Raw genomic sequence first — 25,989 nt, forward strand, 5'->3', positions numbered from 1 at the left:
GTGATTGCGTCTCAAAAGAACAACCCCAAAGCCCTTTTTGACACTGTAGCATCGCTTACAAGGCAACAGCCTATCGCAGACAGTTCGACACACTCTGCTCAGGAGTTAATGGTCTTCTTCACTAAGAAGATTCAATGCATACAGGAAGAAATTGCAAAAGATATTGTTAGTACCACACGTATTAAAGGACTGAAATTTACAGATGCACGACAGGGTGGCTGCCCTGGGAAAATGGCCGGTTTTAGTGAACTGTCACTTGATGATCTCAAACAAGTGGTGAATGCGGCCAAACCGACGACTTGCCAGTTCGACCCGCTCCCAGGTTCACTTATTAAAAGTCTTTTTAGCGTCCTTGGGCCTTCAGTTCTAAATATTATAAATACATCACTCTCCTCAGGTGTAGTTCCAGCAGCTTTTAAGTCCGCCGTTATTAAACCCACACTGAAACGACCCAACCTTGATCCAGAAATATTAAGTAATTACAGACCTGTGTCAAACCTACCTTTCCTCTCTAAAGTACTCGAAAGAGTAGTGGCACAGCAGCTGAATGCTTTCATATCCGAGAATAACCTTTTTGAATCCATGCAATCAGGATTCAGGGCTAACCACTCTACTGAGACAGCTCTGATCAAGGTAACAAATGATCTCCTAATGTCAATGGATTCTGGCGCTTCATCACTTTTGCTGCTGCTGGATCTTAGTGCTGCTTTTGACACAGTGCGCCACAATATCCTACTAGAACGGTTGGAAAAATGGATTGGTCTCTCAGGAGCTGTCCTCTCGTGGTTCAAATCCTACCTCTCAGATAGGACGCACTGTGTTAAATATGGTGAAACGACATCTGAGCCCTTTAATGTTACCTGCGGTGTTCCGCAGGGTTCAGTGCTCGGCCCCCTACTTTTCAACATTTACATGCTTCCATTAGGTGATATTATTCGCAAGTACAATATCAGCTTCCATTGCTATGCAGACGACACTCAACTATATCTTCCGTTGGAGGAATCTTCCACACTAAACTGTGGAAATTTGGAGGCCCGTCTCACTGAGATAAAAGAGTGGATGTCACTCAATTTCTTGCGTCTTAACTCTGAAAAGACTGAAATGTTAGTCATTGGTCCTTCTAAATGCCGGGACTTATTCTCAAAAACTGCTGTGAACATTGACAAATGTCACATCACACAGAGTGACTCAGTTAAAAATTTAGGTGTCATATTTGACCCTGATCTATCCTTTGAGATGCATGTAAAGCAAATTACTAGAACTGCCTTCTTCCATCTTCGCAACATTGCTAAAATCCGTTCAATACTGTCTCAGTCTGATGCGGAAACAATAATTCATGCATTTGTTACCTCCCGTCTCGATTACTGCAATGCACTACTCTCCGGTCTCCCGAAGTCCAGAATCCAGTCTCTTCAGCTAGTACAAAATGCCGCAGCGAGGCTCTTAACCAGGACAAAAAAGTACGATCACATAACACCGATTTTGGCTAACCTGCATTGGCTCCCAGTTAGCCAAAGATGTGACTTCAAAGTTCTCTTAGTATTGTACAAAATCATACATGGACTTGCTCCCTCTTATCTTTCAGATCTGATCTGCCACTATGTCCCGGTCCGAAGCCTACGATCTGAGAGTGCTGGTCTTCTGATGATCCCGAGAGCAAAGAAGTCTTCTGCTGGTTCGAGAGCGTTCTCCATCCGGGCACCGGTGCTGTGGAATGCTCTTCCCCCTGAGATTCGATCTGCAACCTCAGTGGAAATGTTTAAATCTAAACTTAAAACTCACTTCTACTCCATTGCATACGAATAACCTACTCCTCTTGTCGGTTGAAAATAGTTTGTGTAATATAGTGTAACAATCTGTGAAGCCCTTTGAGACTCTTCGTGATTTAGGGCTATACAAATAAAAATGACTTGACTTGACTTGACTTAAAATCATCGGCCAACCCAAAACCAACATCTCAGACCAAAATAACAGTTACCGTATTTTCCGCACTATAAGGCGCATCTAAAATCCTTTATTACAAAGCCTGGGCAGAGAGCAACCGACGATTTTCTGGGCTGTTTTGATGACCCTCTGTAGCGTTTTCCTGGCTGCTGCTGTGAACCCAGCATACCACACCTTAATGCAGTATGTTAGAATGCTCTCCACTGTGGCTTTGTAAAAGGACACCTGCAGCTGTTGTTTTCGATTATTTTATTATATTATTTTTCCTGAGCACTCTCAGGAAATGCAGTCGCTGCTGGGCAGGCAATGTCCTCCAGACTGGGCAGAGAGCAACTGACGATTTTCTGGGCTGTTTTGTTTTAATTTGTTTTGATGACCCTCTGGTGTTTGAGACAGTGTATTTGCTACAATTTGCACGTTAAATAGAAGTCCACTACAAGTGCTTCAGAGCATCGTCATGTGTTACTATTAGCCACCAATGCTAATACTGCATCAGATCGTCAAATATACCTTAAAGCTAGTTCAACCGGGTTGAAACGAACGAGGCGATGTCATGTCTCACCAGCGCTGCCAGCTTGGCGCAGTCCAGCAGAAGTGGACGTGCACATTCAGCTGACGCTCTGTGTCAGTAAACATCTCATCTGCAGTCAGTGGAGACACTTGTCTGCCTGCACTGTCTGGCTGAGCGTTCACACCAACGCGCATAAACCTCCTCCTTAAAATAAAGTTGAGGATCCACAGAGCCCTCCTCATTTCCATGCACCAGTGCACAGACACAGCTTGTGAGCGAATAATAGAAAGATAAAAAGTCGTCCTGAAGCACACTTTCCCATCTTATTCCCTCTGGAAATACTTTGGAATTAAAACCTTCCCTTTTAGGCCAGGGACGTTAGTTTGGTATAGATTGAAACATTAGGACTATAGCTGAGATGTAGATCTCATCTCATCTCATCAGCTGCACCGCTTATCCTCAGTTGGGTCGCGGGGATGCTGGAGCCCATCCCAGCAATCATCGGGCAGTGGGCAGGGGACACCCTGGACTGGTTGCAGGGCACACGGGGACAGACAACTCACTCGCTCAGTCACACCTAGGGACAATTTGGACAGGCCAATTCACCTAAAATGCATGTCTTTGGAATGTGGGAGGAAACCGGAGTGCCCGGCGGAAACCAACGCAAGCACGGGAAGAACATACAAACTCCGCACAGTAAGGCCGGAAGCTGGATTTGAACCCACTCAGGAGGTTCCCACGACCTCAGAACTGTGCCGCACACGCGCTAACCACTGCTCCGCCGTGCTGCCCCTGAGATGTAGATATCTGGGGTTATTAATAGTTTGGGTGCTGCAGTCTGCTGTGTTGCGTTCCAGATCAGGGAGTGAATCCAGCCCGCGAGACAACAACTAGAGAAGCGCAAGAGAAAAACAAGCTGCAGGTTGAAATATGTCAACTTGATGTTGCCAAAGCCAGGTGCCTTGAACAAAGATACTGTACTTGTATTTCTTTCTCTCTCTCTCTCTCTCTCTCTCTCTCTCTCTCTCTCTCTCTCTCTGTCTCTCTCTTTTCCACCCCTATTCTTCCACTTTCTGTCTCTGTCTCTTTCACTCTTCGCGTCTCTCTTTTTCTCTTCCTTTGTTGCTCTTTGTCTCTTTCTCTCTCTGTGTCTTTTTAACTTTAACTTTTTCTCTAACTTCCATTTTTCCTTTTCTCTTTCTCTCTTCCTACCCTTCACGCTTTCTTTTCTCTTTTCTCTCATTCTGTCTTTCTATTTCTCTTTGGATTTCTTTCTTCCTCTCCCTTTCTTTCCCCTTTCTCATGACTTCTTTTTTATCTCACGCTCTCTCCCTCTCTCTTTTTCTTTCTTTGTCCCGCCCTCTCTTCTTTTCCCTCCCTCTTTCTCTTATTTCTTTATCTCTTTTTCTTCCTCTTTAATCTACTAATCCGGCCCCCGACAGAATGTTTGTTCTACCGTGTGGCCCCCCCCGAGTTAAAATGAGTTTGACACCCCTGACTTAGAGGGTGTAAAAGGAGACCTCTGGAGATGAGAAATGAATGTTTCCATTTCAGGTTGTTCCTCCTGTAAGGTATATTACATCTAGTTATTTGTAATTTTCTCAATTACTCACGTTACAAATGGCTCTGATGGAATATACTTGCTCATACTGTTTATTACTTGTTCTCTATTTTTCTACTCTTTTATATAATTCTGTTTAAAAACACGCATACTTTCAGTCTTTATTTTGAAGGGTACAGGAAACTCATCATGGTATGTTTTTACAACTGCTTGACTTCTAAATAAAAACAATCGCGTCACTGGGCCACGGTGAGAAAGAGGAGTCATTCAGAGGAGTGGGTTTGTTTTTCTCCCCGCGGTAACTGGGGGCCTCCTGTTGATATCAAACCTGCATCTTCCTTGACTCTCATATCAGCCAGAGCTTAATATCCCAAATTAATCTGTCACCTCCTGAGAACCTTTAGGAAGAGGAGTCATTGCTCGGTCTTAGTAAGCAAGAATACACGAACTATCATATAAGCATTTAAAAAAATACTTGGTCGAAAAATGTGTGTTTTTCTTACACAACATAAAACCAACAGGGCAGAGTTAGCCCAGTCGGACTCATATTGATGTTGCATTGACAAAAAAAAAACAAAAAACAGTCAATGAAGACGTTGTGGGAGGATAAACGGAAAAAGAGGAACTGAACAGAGTTTATAGTGCAGATTTTTGCCCGGATCTTAAAATGTGCACCGGCACGCCACACTGCGGCTCCCGTGTCCAAAGCTGCCTTTCCCCACCTCTAGCTTACACACACATTCATGCACCCCTCCTCTCTCTTTTCTCATCTTAAATTTGCAGCGCATTTCTGTATTTTTGTCCCCTACAAGGGGGGATAGAGGACAAGTTACAGAGGTTGACCTTTGCTGAACTGCGGTGAGTGATGGGTTATTGATTGCGGAGCTCAAGACATAGGGAGCAGAAAGTTTGCCCCCAAAAAATGATTTGCAAATCTTTACGGTTGGTTGAAAGTAGGGCTGCAACGATTACCGTAAATTCCGGACTATAGAGGGCACCTGATTATAAGCCACACCCAGCACATTTCGGTTGGAAAACCGATTTTGTACATACACAAGCCGCACCTGTATATTAGCCGCATGCGCCCACTTAGCAAAAATGCAACACAAACACAAAATTAACCCATACCCGACCGACAGAGTCCAAAAATCGCAGCCGGCAAAATGAACGGAAAATGATACCGGTACTTAAGGTTTGACGCAGACCTGCAGAGTCCAGGTCCTGTTGAAAGTAATCCAAGGAAAAAAGTGTATATTTCCAAAAGTAAGGGTGGGAAAAATATATCAGATGAACACATTTACTCACGCAACTCCTTTTTCTTTAACCAACGTTTTAACCCCCTCTTCTTTCCTTGTCTGTCCCTCACCTTTAGCGGTCCCCACTTAAACTCGGCACCCCGCGTTTATTCCGCCCCTCATTTTTCGTTCACCCGTGCAAAACATATCAGAATAAGTGTCTAAAATAAATAAATTACAAAAATATACAGTTGCAAATACATATTATACATGGGTTACACATATTTACGAAGAAAGATGGTACACCGAGAGACTTTTCAAAGCTTTAATAATAATAATATAGCTTTGACAGGGCAGTTAATGGTAGCAACACTCGAGCGCCGCTAGCGGCCGTTAGAAAAAATACATAAATTGGCCGCATCACTGAATAAGCCGCAGGGTTGAAAAAAGTAGCGGCTTATAGTCCGGAATTTACGGTAATTACTTTGGCGTTATCTGATCAACAAATGTCTGATAAATGCCCAAATGCAGTGAGCTGATGAAAGTGTCACACCCATCACATGCCGCCAATGTTTTCCAGAGTCATGACACAGAAAACGATTTTATGCGGCAAACAGGCACAACAGAAAAACAAATTAGGCTCACATGTGAGAGCAATTACCGAGAATGCTTCAAGGAAGTTTGCAGGATAAAAAAGCATTGTAAACGGTTACGAAGGAGCCTTGCATGTGATTTCTTAACCATATTCCATTTCAAAGACGGACACGATGAGAAAAGACAAGTGTGTCGTGTCAGTTTCACATGATGAACCAGTACGATTGAGATGAATGGAATTTTATGACAATCAAGGGTTCTTTTACGGATTATTTTGCCAGTGTTTGAGTGGCATACAAATATTTCTCTTCAAGCTGCGTTGATCACCGTCACGGGTGAGAGAACACTGAAGGACACAATGGCTGGAATGACACCAAACAATTATGTAACGGGACCAATATGATGATGTCAAGCAACATGTGATAAATGTATGGGAGGGAAATGCTGGCAGAGGGTACCAGGGCATTCTCATTATTACTGAAACAAACTTGTGGCTTAGGAGCAACATCTAGCAAAGTCCTGGAAAACTGATGACGTGACTGACATTCTCTCAAAAAACATCACATGTTCAGTGTTTATTTGACCTGTGAAAAGTGATGGGTCCCGGGGACTCGCATGCTCAAAAATCTATGGGTCCCAACAGAGATCTATGGGTCCCCAAAATTTTGTGTTATCCAGGTTGAAATTGTAAATCGGCGACAAATATATCATATAAATCTATATATTCCTTGTTTTAATCATCACAGTTTATTGGTAATAAAAATCAGTTATCACTTCAGATTTTTCAGTTCATATATTTTTCGTGGTTTGCTGTCCCGCCACAGTTGTAATGCCTTCTCAAGGTCCAATCCATTATCATCCTCCTCATAGCGTAACCAGAAATCTAATTTAGTCCATTTTGGCAGGAAAGTCCTTTTCCTGCTAGGAGTATTCTTTTGTTTATTTTCTTTCGTTGAATCGTTCGCTTCAACACACGTGTTTTCCTTGCCTTCGCGATCTTCCGAAGAAATTCTCCGCCTTTTTTGTCCTGGAATTATTGCCCTTGTTATCACTTTCTGCACTATATTTCGATTTATTACTGACACTGAAGAAATTAGCAATTTTGTGTTGGTTTTCACCTAATACCAACTGTTTTTCGGAGGCAGACTTAACCTTCACCTTCACTCAACGACAACCACCACAACAATGACGTAATCTCGAAGCGACAAAATCTCGTTTGCCGAGATCGGCGTGCAGACGAAAACATATTGACATAATGAAATGAAATGAAATATATAAAATGACATCCCTGTTGTACATGGATAAAAACTATGATTTTTTAATGCGATTCTTCTATACACCCTCTATCACTTCAAAATATAAAAATACCTCAAATCTATGTTGGCGTAACTGTGGGGGGGTCGGAGACTTTACTCATATTTTCTGGAACTGCCCTGTAATATTAAATTTTTGGAGAAGTATCCAGACAGAAATAAAATAAATTATTGGCTGGGAGTTGCGGTTGGACCCAATGGCCTACGTAGTAGGAATTTTGCCAGAGGTATTACTGTCTGGTCAACAGAAATATATACCGTAAATTCCGGACTATAAGCCGCTACATTTTTCCCCAAACATTCAACCCTGCGGCTTATTCAGTGATGCGGCCAATTTATGTAATTTTTCTAACGGCCGCCAGCGGCGCTCGAGTACAAAAGGTAAGATTTAGACCGGTGGAATGTATGCGCCGAGGAAGACTGCAACTTCTTAGCTCGTGCACAATTTAAATTAGACATATCCTCACCATGTAAATTGCAATAAGAAAGGCACACGACGCAGCTTTCAAGCTAAATGCAATCGAGCAGTCCGATAAAGAAGGAAACAGAGTTACTGCACGTAAACCTTGCTTTGCGAGTGTGTCGCTAGCGTGTTTTTGAATAAGGGAGTGTGGGACAACGTCTATATGACAAAGTCTCTTTCCCATACCGGGGAAGACGACTTTTACGACGTCAGTTATAAGGAGGAAGATGAGGACGGTTTACCGTGATTTATACAAGTACCGTATTTTTTTTTATAACAGACCCGTTTGCTGTGTTGCGAGCGTGTTGCTAGTAGCGTTTTGCTACCCTTCACAGGCAAGGTTTGGGACGAAAGTTTTAATATTATTATTAAAGCTTTGAAAACTCTCTCGGTGTACCGTCTTTCTTTGTAAATATGTGTAACCATGTATAATATGTATTTGCAACTGTATATTTTTGTAATGTATTTATTTTAGCGACTTATTCTTATATGTTTTCCATGGGCGAATCAATAACGGGGGCTGATGGGAAGTGGAGTAAAGGTGAGACGTGTTTGTGGACGCAGCGGACAATAGTGGATATATATTTTTCCCACCCTTACTTTTGGAAATATACATTTTTTTCCCTTGGATTATTTTCAACGGGACCCGGACTCTGCAGGTTTGCATCAAACCTTAAGTACCGGTATCAATTTCCATTATGCCGGCTGTGGATTTTGCACTGTGTACTTTATATTCAGTTACAATCGCGGGTGGGGTTTGGGATAATTTTGTGATTATGATACATGTTTTAATGTGGGCGCATGCGGCTTATGTACAGGTGCGGCTTGTGTAAGTACAAAAGCGGTTGTCCTCTTAAAATGTGGTGGGTGCGGCTTTTAATCAGGTGCGCTCTATAGTCCGGATTTTACGGTTATGCTTCTGGTAGCAAAGAAAATGATCACAGTGTCCTGGCTGAAACCACAACCTCCTGACATAAAACAATGGAGACACAAATTAAAGCAAATGTACATTATGGAAAATTTCAACTGAAACTCAATCAATTCGAGAGAAGATGGAAACCGATCACACAAATTTTACTTGATGTCTCAACACCACCTTCAGATCCTAACTCTCAGATAGGATGCACTGTGTTAAATATGGCGAAATGACATCTGAGCCCTTTAATGTTACCTGTGGTGTTCCGCAGGGTTCAGTGCTTGGCCCCCTTCTTTTCAGCATTTACATGCTTCCATTAGGTGATATTATTCGCAAGTACAATATCAGTTTCCAATGCTACGCAGACGACACTCAACTATATCTTCCGTTGGAGGAATCTGCCACACTAAACTGTGGAAATTTGGAGGCCTGCCTCATTGAGATATAAGAGTGGATGTCACTCAATTTCTTGCGTCTTAACTCTGTAAAGACCGAAATGTTACTCATTGGTCCATCTAAATGCTGTGACTTATTCTCAAAAACTGCTGTGAACATTGACAAATGTCACATCACACAGAGTGACTCAGTTAAAAATTTAAGAAATTACTAGAACCGCTTTCTTCCATCTTCATAACATTGCTAAAACTCGTTCTATACTGTCTCCGTCGGATGCGGGAATTATAATTCATGCGTTTGTTACCTCCCGTCTCGATTACTGTAATGCACTACTCTCTGGTCTCCCGAAGTCTAGAATCAAGTCTTTTCAGCTGGTACAAAATGCCGCAGGGAGGCTTTTAACTAGGACAAAAAAGTCCGATCACATCACACCGATTTTGGCTAACCTGCATTGGCTCCCAGTTAGCCTTAGATGTGATTTCAAGGTTCTTTTAGTATTATACAAAATCATACATGGACTTGCTCCCTCTTATCTTTCAGATCTGATCTGCCCCTATGTCCCGGTCCGAAGCCTACGTTCTGAGAGTGCCGGTCTGCTGGTGATCCCAAGAGCAAAGAAGTGTTCCGCTGGTTCGAGAGCGTTCTCCATCCGGGCACCGGTGCTGTGGAATGCTCTTCCCCCTGAGATCCGATCTGCAACCTCACTGGAAATGTTTAAATCTAATCTTAAAACTCACTTCTACTCTATAGCATATGAATAACCTACTCTTTTCGTCGGCTCCAGAACAAGGGAATGTATGATAATATTCTGAAAAATAGTCTGTGTAATATAGTGTAATGATCTGTGAAGCCCTTTGAGACGCTTTGTGATTTAGGGCTATACAAATAAAAATGACTTGACTTGACTCCCCCCATTTTGATTTTATTGATTGTATTGTATTAACATTTTTTTTCTTTCCTTTTTTTTATTTCCTGTTGTTTTTCTGTTATTTATGGGTGTGTCAAGTGTATATGTTTGTGTTTTGTGTTGTCAAAATTTGCTCGAAAATTTGTGTGAGAAATAAAAAGTTACATAAAAAATAAAAAACAACTGTATGATTTTAAATTCTTATTGTTATTACAATGAATTGTCCTTGAAAAAGTGCATTTTGAACACCCAAACGCATGCGCAGTGACACGCATGCATGCTTCCTCTGTGCCCAGTCACGGCCAAAGCAGACAAACAACACGTGCTGATCTCTTGTCACTGTGGAAACCAGAACATATTATGCACCAACAGACACCTGACTAATGAATCAAGGACACTCGTTTTCCTGTTTTCAAACCGTTCATACAGCGCTTTCATTATGAGCATCGTTAGCCTCTAATTCGCTTTTTTATTAAGGGTCACAGAGTTGAAGCCACCTGACTTCAACTTTCTGGCCTCAGATCACAGCTCGTGAGCTTTAATTCAAACAAAGGTCAAAACGTGTGCCACGTCCGTGAGCTCATGGATGAGTTGACATGTAGGAACAAGCCAGCTTGGCACTGCATACCTCTGGGTGCGAAGGCGCCTAAGACAGGCTTACCATATACACGGCTGCATGCAATGTGCTTAGCATAAAGAGGGTGGTAATCTGTAAATCTGCTTTTCTTTGGGAAGGTGGTGTTAAATTTAGCAAGGAACGAAAAATAGACGCAGTGCTTTCCATAGATTTTGTGAGACCTTGGTGGGTATAGGGCAGTGTTCTCGTTTGCCCGCGTCCCTGCCTCCGAGACGCATCATTTTTGCTGGGGACGCATAGTCTCAAATCAACGTGCGTCCCCGGGACGCAACTTTTTTAACGCAAAATTGTCATTATTACCCGATTACTTTTTTAACAAAGATTTACTGCACTCCAAACTTTTCGTTAGGCAGATCCGCCATTGTTGTTTTGGTCTCGCGGCTCGAGTTTTCGTCTGCACGCCGATCTCGGCAAACGAGATTTTGTTGCTTCGAGATTACGTCATTGTTGTGGTGGTTGTCGTTGAGTGAAGGTGAAGGTTAAGTCTGCCTCCGAAAAAACAGTTGGTATTAGGTGAAAACCAACACAAAATTGCTAATTTCTTCAGTGTCAGTAATAAATCGAAACCTAGTGCAGAAAGTGATAACAACGGCAATAATTCCAGGACAAAAAACGGCGGAGAATTTCTTCGGAAGATCGCGAAGGCAAGGAAAACACGTGTGTTGAAGCGAACGATTCAACGAAAGAAAATAAACAAAAGAACGCTCCTAGCAGGAAAAGGACTTTCCTGCCAAAATGGACTAAATTAGATTTCTGGTTACGCTATGAGGAGGATGATAATGGATTGGACCTTGAGAAGGCATTACAACTGTGGCGGGACAGCAAACCACGAAGAATTAACTGTGATGATTAAAACTGAATGAAAATATATAATAATATAATTATTTCTGCAATATTATTTTGTATAATGTACAATATTGTTGTGAACTGAAAAATCTTGAAGTGATAACTGATTTTTATTACCAATAAACTAATGATTAAAACAATGAATATATAGATTTATATTACATATTTGTCGCCGATTTACAATGTCAACCTCGATAACACAGAAATTTGGGGACCCATAGATCTCTGTTGGGACCCATAGATTTTTGAGCATGCCAGTCCCCGGGACCCATCACTTTTCACAGGTCAAATGAACACTGAGCTATGAGGAATGTGTACTAGAACTAAGCTTTTAGACCCGTGCTTCAACCCGACCCAAAATCCAAATGTCAATCATTAACTTTTAGCTCGGGCTGGGCCAAGCTTCTGTTTTTTGGGGGGGAGGGGAATGCTACCCTATGTTTTTTGCATGGCCCATAATAAATGTCCATAATTGATATGTAATATTTGCAAAAATACACATTTCATAGTGCATTGTTTAGGTGTAGCATGCACCTGTCCTCTTATGGGCAACCCGTGAGGTGCAATGACGCTTCATGAGCCAATGCTGTACAAACTAATGCCAGCTGCAGTTAATCGCGAGGGAAGAATAAAGGCAATGGCAAAGCAAGGCCACCAAATAGCAGTATGTGTGTCATTTTTAAGCAGACTTATTAAGAAACATGGCAACCATCTCAAGCATTTACAACATTTGACCTAAAGTGCAAGCAACAACATTAAGATTCAAGCCTTTTCAGGACTTCAAACACCTCTACAAACCCTGAATAGAAATTAAAAAAAAATAATAATTTAACTTTACTGTGTTCAGGTCTATGACCGTGCGAGTTACGTCTCGAAGATGCCTTTCTGCTATTGGTCGACATCATATAAGATGCTGGTTTGCCATTGGTTCGTGTCATGGCTTCATGACTATGCAGAAATGTTTAACTCTAAGCTTAAAACACACTTCTACTCCAAAGCATATGAATAACCTATACTTTTTGTGGACAATATCTCTGTATTATTTGTAATTGCAACATCCTTTGCCTGGTAATCCTGAAAGGGGGATACCACATGTGCGGTCTCTTCTCAAGGTTTCTTTATTTTCCTCATGTTGAGGTTTTTGAGTTTTTCCTTGCCCTCATGTTGTTTCCAGATCAGGGGATGGTGTAATAATGGTCTGAAATAATAGTCTGTGCAATAACCTGTGCAGCCCTTTGAGACTCTTTGTGATTAAGGGCTATACAAATAAAAATGACTTGACTTGACTAGATGTGCAGTTGGCTGAACTCCCTCAAACAATGCCCCCCTTCTCCGAGTTCAGTCAAGATTCTTGTATAACAAAGTTGAATTTGAGCTATGGGTCCCAAGAATTGCAGTGACGGTAAAGGGATTTCAAGCACCAGTACAAACCCTGTGGATTGGTATCGATCGATACTCCCATGTATTTCAGTGTTCATTTTACCTCTGAAAAGTGATGGGTCCCGGGGACTCTCATGCTCAAAAATCTATGGGTCCCAACAGAGATCTATGGGTCCCCAAACTTTAGTGTTATCCAGGTTGACATTGTAAATCGGCGACAAATATATCATAGAAATCTTTATATTCATTCAGTTTTAATCATCAAATTATCAATTTATTTTATAAATTATTGTTAGAAATATACTGATTAAAGGGATAACCACAAACCTGTCTTTTTTTTTATTTTGTCCTTTTATACTTAATTTTTTTCTTAACTTCTTTATACAACATCATAATTCGTAATATAATGCATCAAAGCAAGTGAGCCGTTTGAGAGACGGCTCTTTTTAATGAGTTGAGCCAAAAAAGCCGGTTCTCTAAAAAAAGACGGACTTCCTCCAGATCGGCGTGCAGACGAAAACTCGAACCGCGAGACCAAAACAACAATGGCGGATCTGCCTGAACAAAAGTTTGGAGTGCAATAAATCTTTGTTTAAAAAAAATGTAATCGAGTAATAATGATAATTTTTTTTCAAAAAAAACGTTGATTTGAGACGATGCGTCCCCAGCAAAAATGATGCGTCTAGGACGCAGGGACGCGGGCAAACGAGAACACTGTTGTGCTGACCAGCTGACCCCTGAAGGTCCGGATGAATACATAACTGTTGTGAATATGAATGAAGATGTGGGTGGTTTTCTCTTCATTTCTGTCTGGCATGACAGTTTTTTGAGAAAGCAACAAGCACCACAACAAGGACGTAATCTCGAGGCAACAAGATCTCGTTTGCCGAGATCGACGTGCAGACGAAAACTCGAACCGCGAGACCAAAACAACAATGGCGGATCTGCCTGACGAAAAGTTTGGAGTGCGGTAAATCTTTGTTAAATAAAGTAATAATGACAATTTTTTGGCAAAAAAGTTGCATCCTGTGGAGGCATGTTGATTTGAGACTATGCGTCCCCAGCAAAAATGATGCGTCTAGGACGCGGGCAAACGAGAACACTGGTATTTACTTGGATCAATACAAACATTTTCAGTATTGGCCACCTCTTTAGTGCACATCGAGCAAGTGATGGACTCAGGAAAGCCACAAGGGTAGACCAAAGGAGGAAGAGGGCGTCAGCGAGCAGACAGAGGAGGGATAAGATGGAGGGGGGGTAGGAGGTTGTGTAGCAGGCTGAGTGAGAACGCGGTGATCCACGTGATGTTGGCTCAGCGACTGGAGGCTATTACATAAACACAAGCCCCGGTCTCACTCCTCATGGACTGAGCAGACGCCGCTTCCCTCCAATCCCTCAGTCTGCAGCATTCGCACACCCCACCCAACCCGGCTTCTTCCACTCACATGGATCCTCACATGGCAGCCTCTCTCTCATCCTTTCTCCTTGCGTTGTTCTCTCTCTCTCCACCCACCAACCCACTGCACCCCCTGGGGAGCCACCAGCACCAATGTTAATGCTGTCACTCAGTCTCTCTCTCATTCTTTCCGCGTCTCCTTCTCTCTCATTACTTCCATCAACTTTTTGCTGCCCTATCTCTCTCCCAGCCTCCGTGCACCGTGGCTGCAGCTCCACGCTCAGGGCTTCGAAGCTATGACAGAGGCCACAGAGACCTGCTTGAGCACACACACACCCAAGAAGCGATATTTATCCTACCTCTATGCACTGTCTGGCTTTTTGAATGCCCTTTTGCTGGAAAGGCTGACAACTGTAGCTGAGAGACGGGCACTGAAAAAGCTGCGGTCAATCATGGACAATTCATCATATCGACTACACAGCATCATCTCCAAACGGAAGAGCAGCTTCAGCGACAGACTGCTGTCACAGTCTTGTTCCACAGATCATTTCTTCCTCATGCCATGAGGTTCTTTAACTCCACCCGGGGGAGTAAAAGCCCACATTAAACCACATTTGCATATCACCCTATTTTTATTACAGTGTGTATTTTATGTAGCACTATTTAAATACCGAATTTTCCGCACTATAAGGCGCACCTAAAAGTCTTATTTTTTTTCAAAAGCTGACCATGCGCCTTATAATACAGTGCGCCTTATTTATGGATCAAGATTAAATCGCAAAGTCTTCCAACTAACTTGCAGCCGCCGACTAGATTTTCCCCCGAATGCCAAGTGGTCCGCGGTGTATGCTGGGATTTATTTACCGGCGTTTCATTGGCTAACCAATGTGTCAATCCTCATTTGAATCGATCACTATTGGCTAAAGTTATTCGGAGGTCAAGGGGCGGATCCTTTTTATCATTTACAGGCTGGCATTGGCTGAAGCTGCAAAAGAAAGCCTGCAATTGGCCAAAAAAGATGAATGCGTATAGCACATGGTTGACGGCAGACAGAAAGCATTTTTTTTACTATTCTGTATTTGTAAATATTTTATTCTCCTGGATTTACTAAACTCGGATATAAGAGGACCACGGCTGCACATTATTATTGAACACAACGACTTCGGTGAGCTACTTCGGCTATATATTTTCCCTGTATCTTGTTTCAGACTGAACTCGATGTTTCTGTGATAAGCGGTGCAGATAATGGATGAATGGAGTGTCTATTTTTAAATTAAACTCAATTCCAAGTGTTTATTGTCATATGCACACTGCACAGTAAAGTTGCGAGCGAAAATAGAAACTAAGGAATGGTTGGCATTTCTTGAATCCCAAGACTTTAACCTTCCGAATGATATTTGGAACGATGCATTTGAGTGACGGACACCGCATCCGCACGTGTTCTCGACACGTATTTGCGTCTTTGCAAGCTTTGGGAATGTTTGACTGAACTATCTGACTGTTTTGTCGACGTTCCCATTGTAGCGCCTTATAATCCGGTGCGTCTTATGTATGTCAAATATAGGACCAAAAACTATTTTTTTGGGGTGCGCCCTATAACCCGGTGCCCCTTATAGTGCGGAAAATACGGTACTCTATATTCACACGTTACATTGGGTATTTATGTATTATATTCCTTTTACTTTATTATGGTTTTATTTTCAACACAAAGATACTGCTTGAAGTGTGAATTTCCCTACCGGGATGAATAAAGTATCTATCTATAACAGGACATAAAGTGAATATTATAAACTGTAAATATATAATAGGGTAAATTTACCGTTGGCTGGATGTATTTTGACGGGAATTTTGTAGTTCATTGAATATACAGCCAAATGTGAGAGAGCATGATCCTAAAAGAAAGTACCATAAATTCCCGACTATAAAGTTCACCTGATTAAAAGCCGCATGATTAAATTTAAGACTGAAACTCAATGTTGTCTTTGTACGAGCCGCATGACCAGATTTTAGGTTGCAGGCTTTGACAGTCATAAAATTGAAACCAGTCACGTCGATTTTTTATATTTATATGTTTTTTGCTAACTGTGTTGAATTTTGTGTTGACACTTCAGGGGTCAGAACGTAAACAATGCTGACGCCATTTTCAGCTGCGTCGTTTTCAGTTCTTGTCCGAATTGTTTACTTCACGTGTTTTCAGATCACGCGACGATTCAAGATAGAAAGCACGACGAGAATGAGAACTGCGGGGCATCAAATGTGAATCCGATATTTCTAGACAACAGCACATGGGCAATCATACCATGGAGAATAGTGCCAGATTGCAAAAAAGGATTGAACAATTGAAATGAAATGAAATGAAATGATCTGCATTTATATAGCGCTTTTCAAGTCAAGACTTCCCAAAGCGCTTTACAGTGTGCTTCACATTTCCCAATAGCGGCCGTGCAGCCATGTAAGGCGCTAACCTGCTTATTGAGGGCATTAGGGGTTCAGTGTCTTACCCAAGGACACTTCGACATGACGAGCGCTCTACCTCCTGAGCCACTGCCGCCCAGACAATTGTCAGGTACATAAGCACAGCTTGAAGTGATAACTTTTTAAGCAGGTGCTACGTTCCCATTTCTTAAAAGAATCCGTCCTTTTTCACTTAACAAAAAAGTTGAAGGGAGCACAATAGTAAACAAGACGAACAATAGGGAAACGAGAAATAATGGGATTAGGTAATAACCTTTTTGATTAAATGTTTTTAGCAATAATTACAGTTTCTCGTCAATCGGTCAGTCACAGATGCTTATTTTGCAAAAAAATTATGATTGATGGTGTGTTTGTGTCCAAAACTGGTTGCTTTAAATGTTGTAGGTATGATAACAGCAAAGTCGACAGATGCTAAGAATCGGACAATATAACAGTTGTGGAAATAAGCAGGGTTAGGTAGGGTTACTTTAACTAGATTACTTTCAATGACTTTTTGATTACTCCAATACCAAATGTGCTAATAAAAGACAAAATAAACGAAGTATGAATAAAATGAGGGCTCACAACACATGGTAAGCTTTCTCTCCTCGCTTTGATCTCTTTGATCTCCGGCAAAACGAACATAAAATGCGACAGAAACCAAATGAAAATAAATCCAAACAGCTTGCCAACATCATTTTTGCCGTTCCATGTGTTCCGTTACTCCCCAAGCCTGCACAAAATTGAGTCATTTTATTCATATTTAGTTTCTTTTGTCTTTTATTAGCATATTTGGTATTGGAGTACTCCAAAAGTCATTGAAAGTTATCCAGTTAAAGTACCCCAACCCAACCCTGGAAATAAGGAATGCCATTACCAATGAAAGAAACGCAAATGTGTGCATCCAATAAATGACACAACATATCCTACACTTCAAATCAATCCTCTTTTCATGAGTTCACACCTGCCTTGTTTATCATTCTTTAACTTTCCACCCCATGGAGACTAAAGCCCCACACATGCGGGCAGTGTTCCCTCTAAGCTGCGCGCGTGCGCAATTGCGCACTGCTCGCACATTCTCAGCGCACAAGAAAATCTAGACAGCGCACAAAAACGAGTGCTCAAAATTACTAATTAAGAAGCGACTTAAGTCAAAGTTACAGTGCATGAAGGTAAAAATACACGGGTTCCCCTGACGTTGTGTCCTAAATGCGGTATTTTGACGAGTCGAAGTAGAACGAAGTTGAGTAAAGTTAGTAGAGTTTGTCGAGAACCGGCTTCTTCGGCTCGGCTCACTAAAAGAACCGGCTTTTTTGGGTCCTAAACGGCTCTTCGGGTTGTTTTTGCTTCTTTAATCCCAACATGATCAAATATTATGTAAAATCATGCACAAAATGACTTAAAGGAAGGGTTAATAGAACAAAAAAAAAAATACCAAAATGAAAAAGTAGTGAAAAAGAAACAAAAGGAAGAGAAAAAAAGAAGGAAAAATTTAGAAAAAAGCCAGAAAAATAAAAGACAGAAATGTAGGAAAAAAAGTAAATAGAGAACAAAAAGAAAAAAGTAACAGCTCGGAAAAAATAAACACAATGAGATTTTTTTAAAAGGAAAAAAAAGGAAAAAAAAACACGAAAAAAAAGAAAAAGTTTGTGTTGCATTCAAATAATTTCCAGTTATATCAAGTGACTCTTGTTGCCAACATTGTACGTCCACTAAAAAATGTGATAAAGTACAGTTCTGTATTTTACAACCGACTAAATAAGCCCCCAAAAATGTTAATATTATGCGACAAAATATATTAGGAAAAAAAAAAAAATGGATATCTTGTGAAAGAATTGTAAGAACAAACTACGTTTGTAGGCCGTACAACCTTTGCAATAGACATGAGTCAATTCATTCAAAAGTGAAAAATAATTTTGCATTGCCGGAAACTCAGCAAAATGTTGATGTCAAGTTTTGGACATGTTTGATAATGGATTAGTTGCCACACTTGGGATTGCTGTTGCTCACTGTTGTTTCAAGCGTTGCTCACCGACTTTGTGTGAACGCTCAGACCCGTGGAAAATTACAGGGAACATTGCATGCGGGTGTTTCCCGCAATGAACCAAAAGCCAGGTTGAAGCAGCAGCGTCCTCCGCACACCCCCTGCAGTATTGATTTGCTTGTTCAGACCTCACACTTCATCCTTTCTCAGCTTCTTCACCCCCCCTCTCCCTTTCAGTCTGTGTCCTCAAGTGCCTCCTATCCTTATGTAACTGGGAAAGGCCTCCTGCATACAGATGAGGGTGCTTCTTGGCTCACAGACATGGGAGGGAAAGAGGGGTTGCCGTTTGCGGCGCAGGGCCACTGGCGCTTTGAAACATTCACGGCATTAAAAGTGGAGACTGCACTCACCGATTCCTGAAACCACTCCTTTTTGTCCAGCATCTCTCGAAGCGTCTTGAGGATCTTGATGCACAGTTTTTCCTCTTTGTCCATAAGTTTCTTGGTGTGTTTGATGAGCCTGTCAGAGCAATAACATTGTTTTTCATTTTTTCTTAACATTAGATGAATTGTAATACTAAAACTGTAAGACAAAATAAGGTATAAAGTATCTCATCTCACCGCTTATCCTCATTAGGGTCGTGGGGGGGCTGGAGCCCATCCCAGCCATCTCCGGGCAGTGGGCAGGGGACACCCTGAACTGGTTGCTAGCCAATCGCAGGGCACACAGGGACAGACAACTCATTCGCTCATTCACACCTAGGGACAATTTGGACCGGCCAATTCACCAGAAATGCATGTTTTTGGAACGTGGGAGGAAACCGGAGTGCCTGGAGGAAACCCACGCAAGCACGGGGAGAACATACAAACTCCACACAGGAAGTATTATGATGTTTAAATGTAAACATTATCAACAGCAAGGATGTTTCCTAAATTTTCATCACTTCAATCACCATTTAGTGATGTGGAATAAATCTTAATGGCTTTCAATTCATAAAAACAGCCTGCAATGAGATGGGCAAGGACAGGCTGTACTTGCCCAAGAAACACCACATATTGTAAACAGATATAAATAAGAACTACCGTATTTTTCCGCACTATAAGGCGCACCTAAAAGCCTTTATTTTTTTCAAAAGCTGACCATGCGCCTTGTAATACAGTGCGCCTTATATATGGATCAATATTAAGTCGCAAAGTCTTGCAACTAAAGGCAAGCAGCTGCCGACTAGATTTTCCCCCGAAGGCGAAGTCGTCCGCGGTGTATGCTAGGATTTATATACCGGCGTTTCATTTCCTAACCAATGTGTCAATCATCATTTGAATCAGTCACTATTGGCTAATGTTATTCGGAGGTAAAGGGGGCGGATCCTTTTTATCATTTACAGGCTCGCATAGGCTGAAGGGGCGAAACAAAGCCTGCAATTGGCCGAAAAAGATGAATGCGAATCACACATGGGGTTTCACTACGGCATAGAGAAAACATTTTTTACTATTCTGTGTTTGTAAATATTTTACTCTCCTGGATTTACTACACTCACGGTTGTAAGAAGACCATGGTTACGTATCATTATTGAACGTGATGGCTGCAAGAGAACTTAGGTGAGCTATGTGGATTTATATTTTCCCGGTATCTTGTTTTAGAACTATCTTGATGTTTCTGTGACGAGTCTATTTTTAAACTAAATTCAATTCAAAGTGTTTGTTGTCATATGCACAGTAAAGAACCCCGTTTCCCTGCACAATTAAATTCTTACTTTGCTGTCCACACATTTGCCAACAAAACATTAAATGGAATCTAAGAAATGTTGAATCCCAAGACTTTAACCTTCTGAATGATATTCGGAACGATGCATTTGAGTGACATCGTACAGACACTGTTTCCGTACATGTCGGAGACACGTATTTGCTTCTTTGCAAGCTTTGGGAATGTTAAGGGGGTAATAAGTTGGACAGAACTATCTGACTGTTTTGTCCACATTCCCATTCTAGCGCCTTATAATCCGGTGCGCCTTATGTATGGAAAATATAGGACCAAAAACTTTTTTTTTGGGGTGCGCCCTATAACCCGGTGCACCTTATAGTGCGGAAAATACGGTACTTATAGTTGTACGTAGATTCAAAAATAGTATTCTATTATTACTTTTACAGAAACCCATCGCTAATTCGCACTTCGGTTCTTGCTGGTTCACTCCTACGCTGATTTTTAAATGAATACATTTTGTCTTTGTTGTCAATAATATCATTGTATCGTGCATTGCGTTCTGTTAGAGAGCGTTGCTTTGTGTTGGGTGGGTATGACCGTCTTTGTGCGCAACCCTGATAGGCTGGTGTAATCTGTTCGTCAAACAGGGGTCGGGCTTTGCCTACGTTGACAAACTAGAAAGCACCGCGACGCTTTTAGCAGCTCGTTACATTGAAAAGGAATTCTTCAATTAAATCGGACTTTAAGGAAAGACAGAAAAGGGCAAAGAAATGCCAGTGGGTGCTATGTGGATTGTTATCGTGTCCGGGAATCGAGTGAGAAGATGTTGGAAGGGAAAACCGATTCAGGTAGCGATGAACAGTGAGGAAAAAAATAGCATAAAGGCTTTTTGAACTCAGTTGGGCATTGCGAACACATAAGCTACCTAATAGAGAAAATTCAACTTTTTTGAAAGTGGAGTGAGTCGTTTAAGGTATTGGACTGCAGGTCTAGCCAACTGCTAACAGCTAAGCTAAAAACCCTCACAAGCTGTCCCTGTATAGCCTTTACAGTATAACAGCAACGACAGATCCATTAACCATGAAATGACTGACAGGGATCTACAAATTGGGAAACCGCTACTTTTGGGCCTTTTTTAATTTTGATCATTGCGGAAGTCTTGCTCAATTCGAGGATACCCAATGCAAGCACGCAGCGAGACGGACGTTCTCTATATTGCTTTCTTACACTTAAAGGAGAAGTCATCCAATTGAATTTGACTTTTAAATAGCGACAATAAAACCAGGGCAGCACGGCGGCGCAGTGGTTAGCGCGTGTGCGGCACAGTTCTGAGGTCGTGGGAACCTCCTGCGTGGGTACAAATCCAGCTACCGGCCTTACTGTGCGGAGTTTGTATGTTCTCCCCGTGCTTGCGTGGGTTTCCTCCGGGCACTCCGGTTTCCTCCCACATTCCAAAAACATGCATTTCAGGTGAATTGGCCGGTCCAAATTGTCCCTAGGTGTGACTGAGCGAGTGAGTTGTCTGTCCCCGTGTGCCCTGCGATTGGCTGGCAACCAGTTCAGGGTGTCCCCTGCCCACTGCCAGATGACCCTAATAAGGATAAGCGGTACAGCTAATGAGATGAGATGAGACAATAAAACCAATTATTCCACCGCAATTGTGTGTTATTATTTGTAGATCTATATCTGTTATTATTATTATGGTAGTATGGTAATGATGTCATCTCAAGGTAAGTATATCTTTCTGGGGGCTTTTATGAAGGTGTGACGCTACTTCGCAAATTTTCCCTTTTCGCGGGTGGTTTTGGTCCCCATTACCCGCAAAAAACAGGGGATCGCTGTATTCTTTATTTACCTCTTGCAATGTTTTGGTGTTTTGACTAGCAACTTGCTTTGACAGATGACTTACTTTGACATAAAAGCTCCACGTTCACAACGGAGGCGGGCAGCCTCTGGAAACAGCAGCTCGGGACTGTGGAGGACATCGACCAACACCGAAAACTCCGCCTGAACCATCGGACTGAACTGCTCCTCCAGGTGGGAGACGACGCCCTGCACACACACAGGCATTTATGAGTTCTGAGATTTTGTGATGGGTGTAAATTATCACTGGATAGCCCATAGTTACTGTTGTGGCCCTCCTTGCTCCACATTGTCAAGTTTGGCGCGGTAGTAGGCAATTGGCTGTTTTTGCCTACCATTGCACGTCTCTTGCATTAACACAGCCGAAGCGTACATATCGTATCGATTCGCTACGTACAGCAGAAATGGTTTTGTGTAGTCTGGTGTTGCCAAAGACGGTGCTCTTTGCATTTCTTGCTTGATGTTTTCGAAAGCGCCCATCGCAATGTCTGTCCATCGTAGTTTAGCTCTTAACATTGTCGTTCCCGCTTCTTTCATCAAGTCCCTCAATGAGTTTGTCTTCCATGCGTAGTCCTCAATCCACTCGGAGCTGAATCCCGTCATTCCATTTGTCCAACTGTCTGAGGTTTTGGAGCTTTGCTGACTCCCTCAAGCTGCTCTGGTGTCATCGCAACGCTTCCTTGCGAAATGAGTCTTCCCAGATATTCCACTTGCGGCCGACAGTATTGTAATTTGGCTTGTAAAGCCTTGTGTCCTGCTTCTGCCAGTCGTTGTAGGACTCTGAGTCTCTATGACACCCTTCGAGCGTTGCTGAGCAGATTAGCAGGAAAACCAGTCATAAATATTGGAATTAGCACCGCAACGATTAGTCGACAAAAACGCATAGCTTTCACACATACAAACATGTAATCCTCCTCCCATTAATTTCACATCTTAAATGTGCTAAGCATTTCAGTATTACTTTCCCCTGCGAAGAGGTACAGAGGACACAGGTTGTCCATTACTGAACTTCAGTCAGACAAGAGCAATCTTTTGCAAAACTCAGGTCATAGGGAGGAAAACGTTAGTAAAACGAATGAGGTCATGCTCGGTTGATAGTGGGGCCACAAAAATCAATAACCGAAATACAGTGGAACCTCGGTTTTCGAACGCCTCTCAGTTTGAACAAATCGGAGTCCGACCAAAAATTTCGAGAAATTCTTGCTTCACTGTTCGGTCAGAAAATCGGAGTTCGAACGCCGGTAATGCGTGAGTGCGTACGCTAGGGTGCGATGCTGAGCGGCGTACGGGTGTAGCTCGCTCTTTTCGTGACCGACTGTTATCGCGTGCAGACGTGCTTAGTTTTGCTTTCGCTTTTAATATAGGTGTACCAAGTGTTTTAGCCCCTAATTATGCCTCCGAAGAAAGTCAGTGCAAGCAGCAAAGTTGCTACAGGTGAAAAAAAGAAAAGTAGTGCGTACAACTATTGCATTTAAGAAAGAAATAATAGCAAAATATGAAAGAGCTGTGCGAGTGTCTGATCTTGCGTGCGCCTTCTGCTGACCACCACAAAGGTAAGAAATCCTATTCATAATTCTTTTCTTTATCCTTTTTCTTTAATTTTTACACGTTCATGTTAGTGTAATCTTTTGTTCGGATGATTACGATAATGCGACTGTACGATTAGCCTGGGTTAGCTTTGTTTACGTTAAACATTCAAGTTAAACATTCAGGGTGTTGGAACGGAGCCCAACATTCAAGGTGTTAGAACGGAGCCCCCTTTCCAATGAAGCACTAGCCACTTGTTGTGGAGACCCGGGTGCTAAATGACTTGTAAACGATCTACTTTTTTTTTATTTTTACAGGTTCATGTTAGCGTAATCTTTCGTACGGAAGAATACGATAACGCGAACGTACGATTAGCATGTGTTCGCTTTATGATCACGTTGATCATTCATGCTAAACATTCAAGGTGTTGGAACGGATTAAAACAATTTTACATTATTTTTAATGGGAAAAATGATTTTGGTGATCGAACCAATCGGTTTTCCAACAGGGTTCTGGAACAGATTATGGTCGAGAACCGAGGTTCCACTGTAGTCAATAATTCTATTGTCACGTACTAAAACTTCTAAAGTTTGGGATCCTTTTAGCCTGGATACTGCCAATAGAAAGATGACACACAAAGTTTGCAAACCTTGCGTACCATGGCAGTAGCTCAGTGATGCATGAACATTCAAAGAAAGCCGTCCAACAGTTGAACAAAACAGAGTCTGGCTCGCCTCTGTAAGTAGTAACATTGAAGCCAATGTGAAATTGATGACACACATATATTTCACTAGAAAAGAGAGCTTGAGCGTTTTGAGAGACTGAACCTGACGAACATATATTAGAAATGACGTACATGCAACTAATGAGCCCTTTCTTGGTTTACAGAGATTATTTTTTTGTGCGATTTTATTTTATAATTTACCTATCTGTTTATAAAAATAGACAGAAGTTTATTCCAGGAATTATGTTGCTACTGACAGAGCACTGTGTCCAATTGATTTGTATGTAATTTCTGTACTAATCAGCAGTATGTTCAATAAAAGGTGTGTTTTCCATTGTAACATTTTGTGTTTATTTTTTTGCCAAATAATTAAATCAACTTTATGCTAAATTCAAGAAAAAAAATAATTACCGTAAATTCCGGACTATAAGCCGCTACTTTTTTCCCTAATTTTCAACCCTGCGGCTTATTCAGTGATGCGGCCAATTTATGTAATTTTTCTAACGGCCGCCAGCGGCGCTCGAGTGTTGCTACCATTAACTGCCCTGTCACAGCCACCGTTTGGGATGAAAGCTATATCATTATTATTAAAGCTTTGAAAACTCTCTCGGTGTACCGTCTTTCTTTGTAAATATGTGTAATCCATGTATAATATGTATTTGCAACTGCATATTTTTGTAATGTATTTATTTGTATTTATTTTAGACACTTATTCGGATATGTTTTGCACGGGTGAACGAAAAATGAGGGGCGGAACAAACGCGGGGTGCCGAGTTTAAGTGGGGACCACTAAAGGTGAGGGACCAACAGGGAAAGAAGAGGCGGTAAAAAGTTGGTTAAAGAAAAAGGAGTTGTGTGAGTAAATGATATATTTTTCCCACCCTTACCTTTGGAAATATACACTTTTTTCCTTGGATCACTTTCTACGGGACCCGGACTCTGCAGGTCTGCGTCAAACCTTAAGTACCGGTATCATTTTCTGTTCATTTTGCCGGCTGTGATTTTTGGACAGTGGACTTTAATGTAGCAAGGCTTTGAAACTAGGTCCTTAGCTTCACCTTGCTAGGACCTTAATTTGGCCTACCTGGCAGGGGAGATACCATGATCATGAAGGTGGTTCACCCAGGATTTGATGCTAGGTCCTTAGCTTGGCCTTTTGATTTTTGCATTCCGGAGATGGAATAAGAGCTTGCTCTGTCCACTCCACGCATCGGCCCGGTATTGCAGTACCTCCGGGAACGGTGCATTCGCAATGATCGCAACAAGGCTTTAGGGCTAGGACCTTAGCTTAGCCTTTTGGCTGAGAGTAAGTGTCCCGGCTCCTAGGCTTTGTAGCGTATAATGAACTGACCGATAACGGATAATGGATAATGAATAACGAAGATAGAACAATAACCAGTAAAAACCCCAAAACCCCGAAGGACATTTAGTTTCAATCGCGGGACTTGAAGTCGGGTTTGGGTTAATTTTGTGTTTGTGTTACATGTGGGCGCATGCGGCTTATATACAGGTGCGGCTTGTGTATGTATAAAATCGGTTTTCCTCTTAAAATGTGCTGGGTGCGGCTTATATTTAGGTGCGCTCTATGGTCCGGAATTTACGGTATCCAATTATTTGACTCATCATTTCAAAACGTA

General features: G+C 41.8%; 1 protein-coding gene and 1 pseudogene across 3 annotated transcripts in view; one reads left to right on the top strand and one right to left on the bottom strand.

Moving 5' to 3' along the window:
• The window catches only part of itpr2 (inositol 1,4,5-trisphosphate receptor, type 2), a 167,134-nt gene that overhangs the window by 53,882 nt on the left and 87,263 nt on the right, over positions 1–25,989 (bottom strand). For all 3 annotated transcript variants that reach the window (XM_088339631.1, XM_088339630.1, XM_088339629.1), the window contains exons 36-37: positions 22,148–22,290; positions 18,948–19,056 (exon numbers count right to left, since the gene is read on the bottom strand). In XM_088339631.1, coding sequence (XP_088195757.1) covers positions 18,948–19,056; positions 22,148–22,290 — 252 coding nt within the window. The remainder of the gene's footprint in view (positions 1–18,947; positions 19,057–22,147; positions 22,291–25,989) is intronic.
• On the top strand, positions 25,401–25,604 carry LOC148362216 (U2 spliceosomal RNA; annotated as a pseudogene).

Source organism: Urocampus carinirostris, chromosome 7, assembly GCF_059441175.1.
Source record: "Urocampus carinirostris isolate Australia breed hairy pipefish chromosome 7, RoL_Ucar_1.0, whole genome shotgun sequence".
NCBI lineage: Eukaryota > Metazoa > Chordata > Actinopteri > Syngnathiformes > Syngnathidae > Urocampus > Urocampus carinirostris.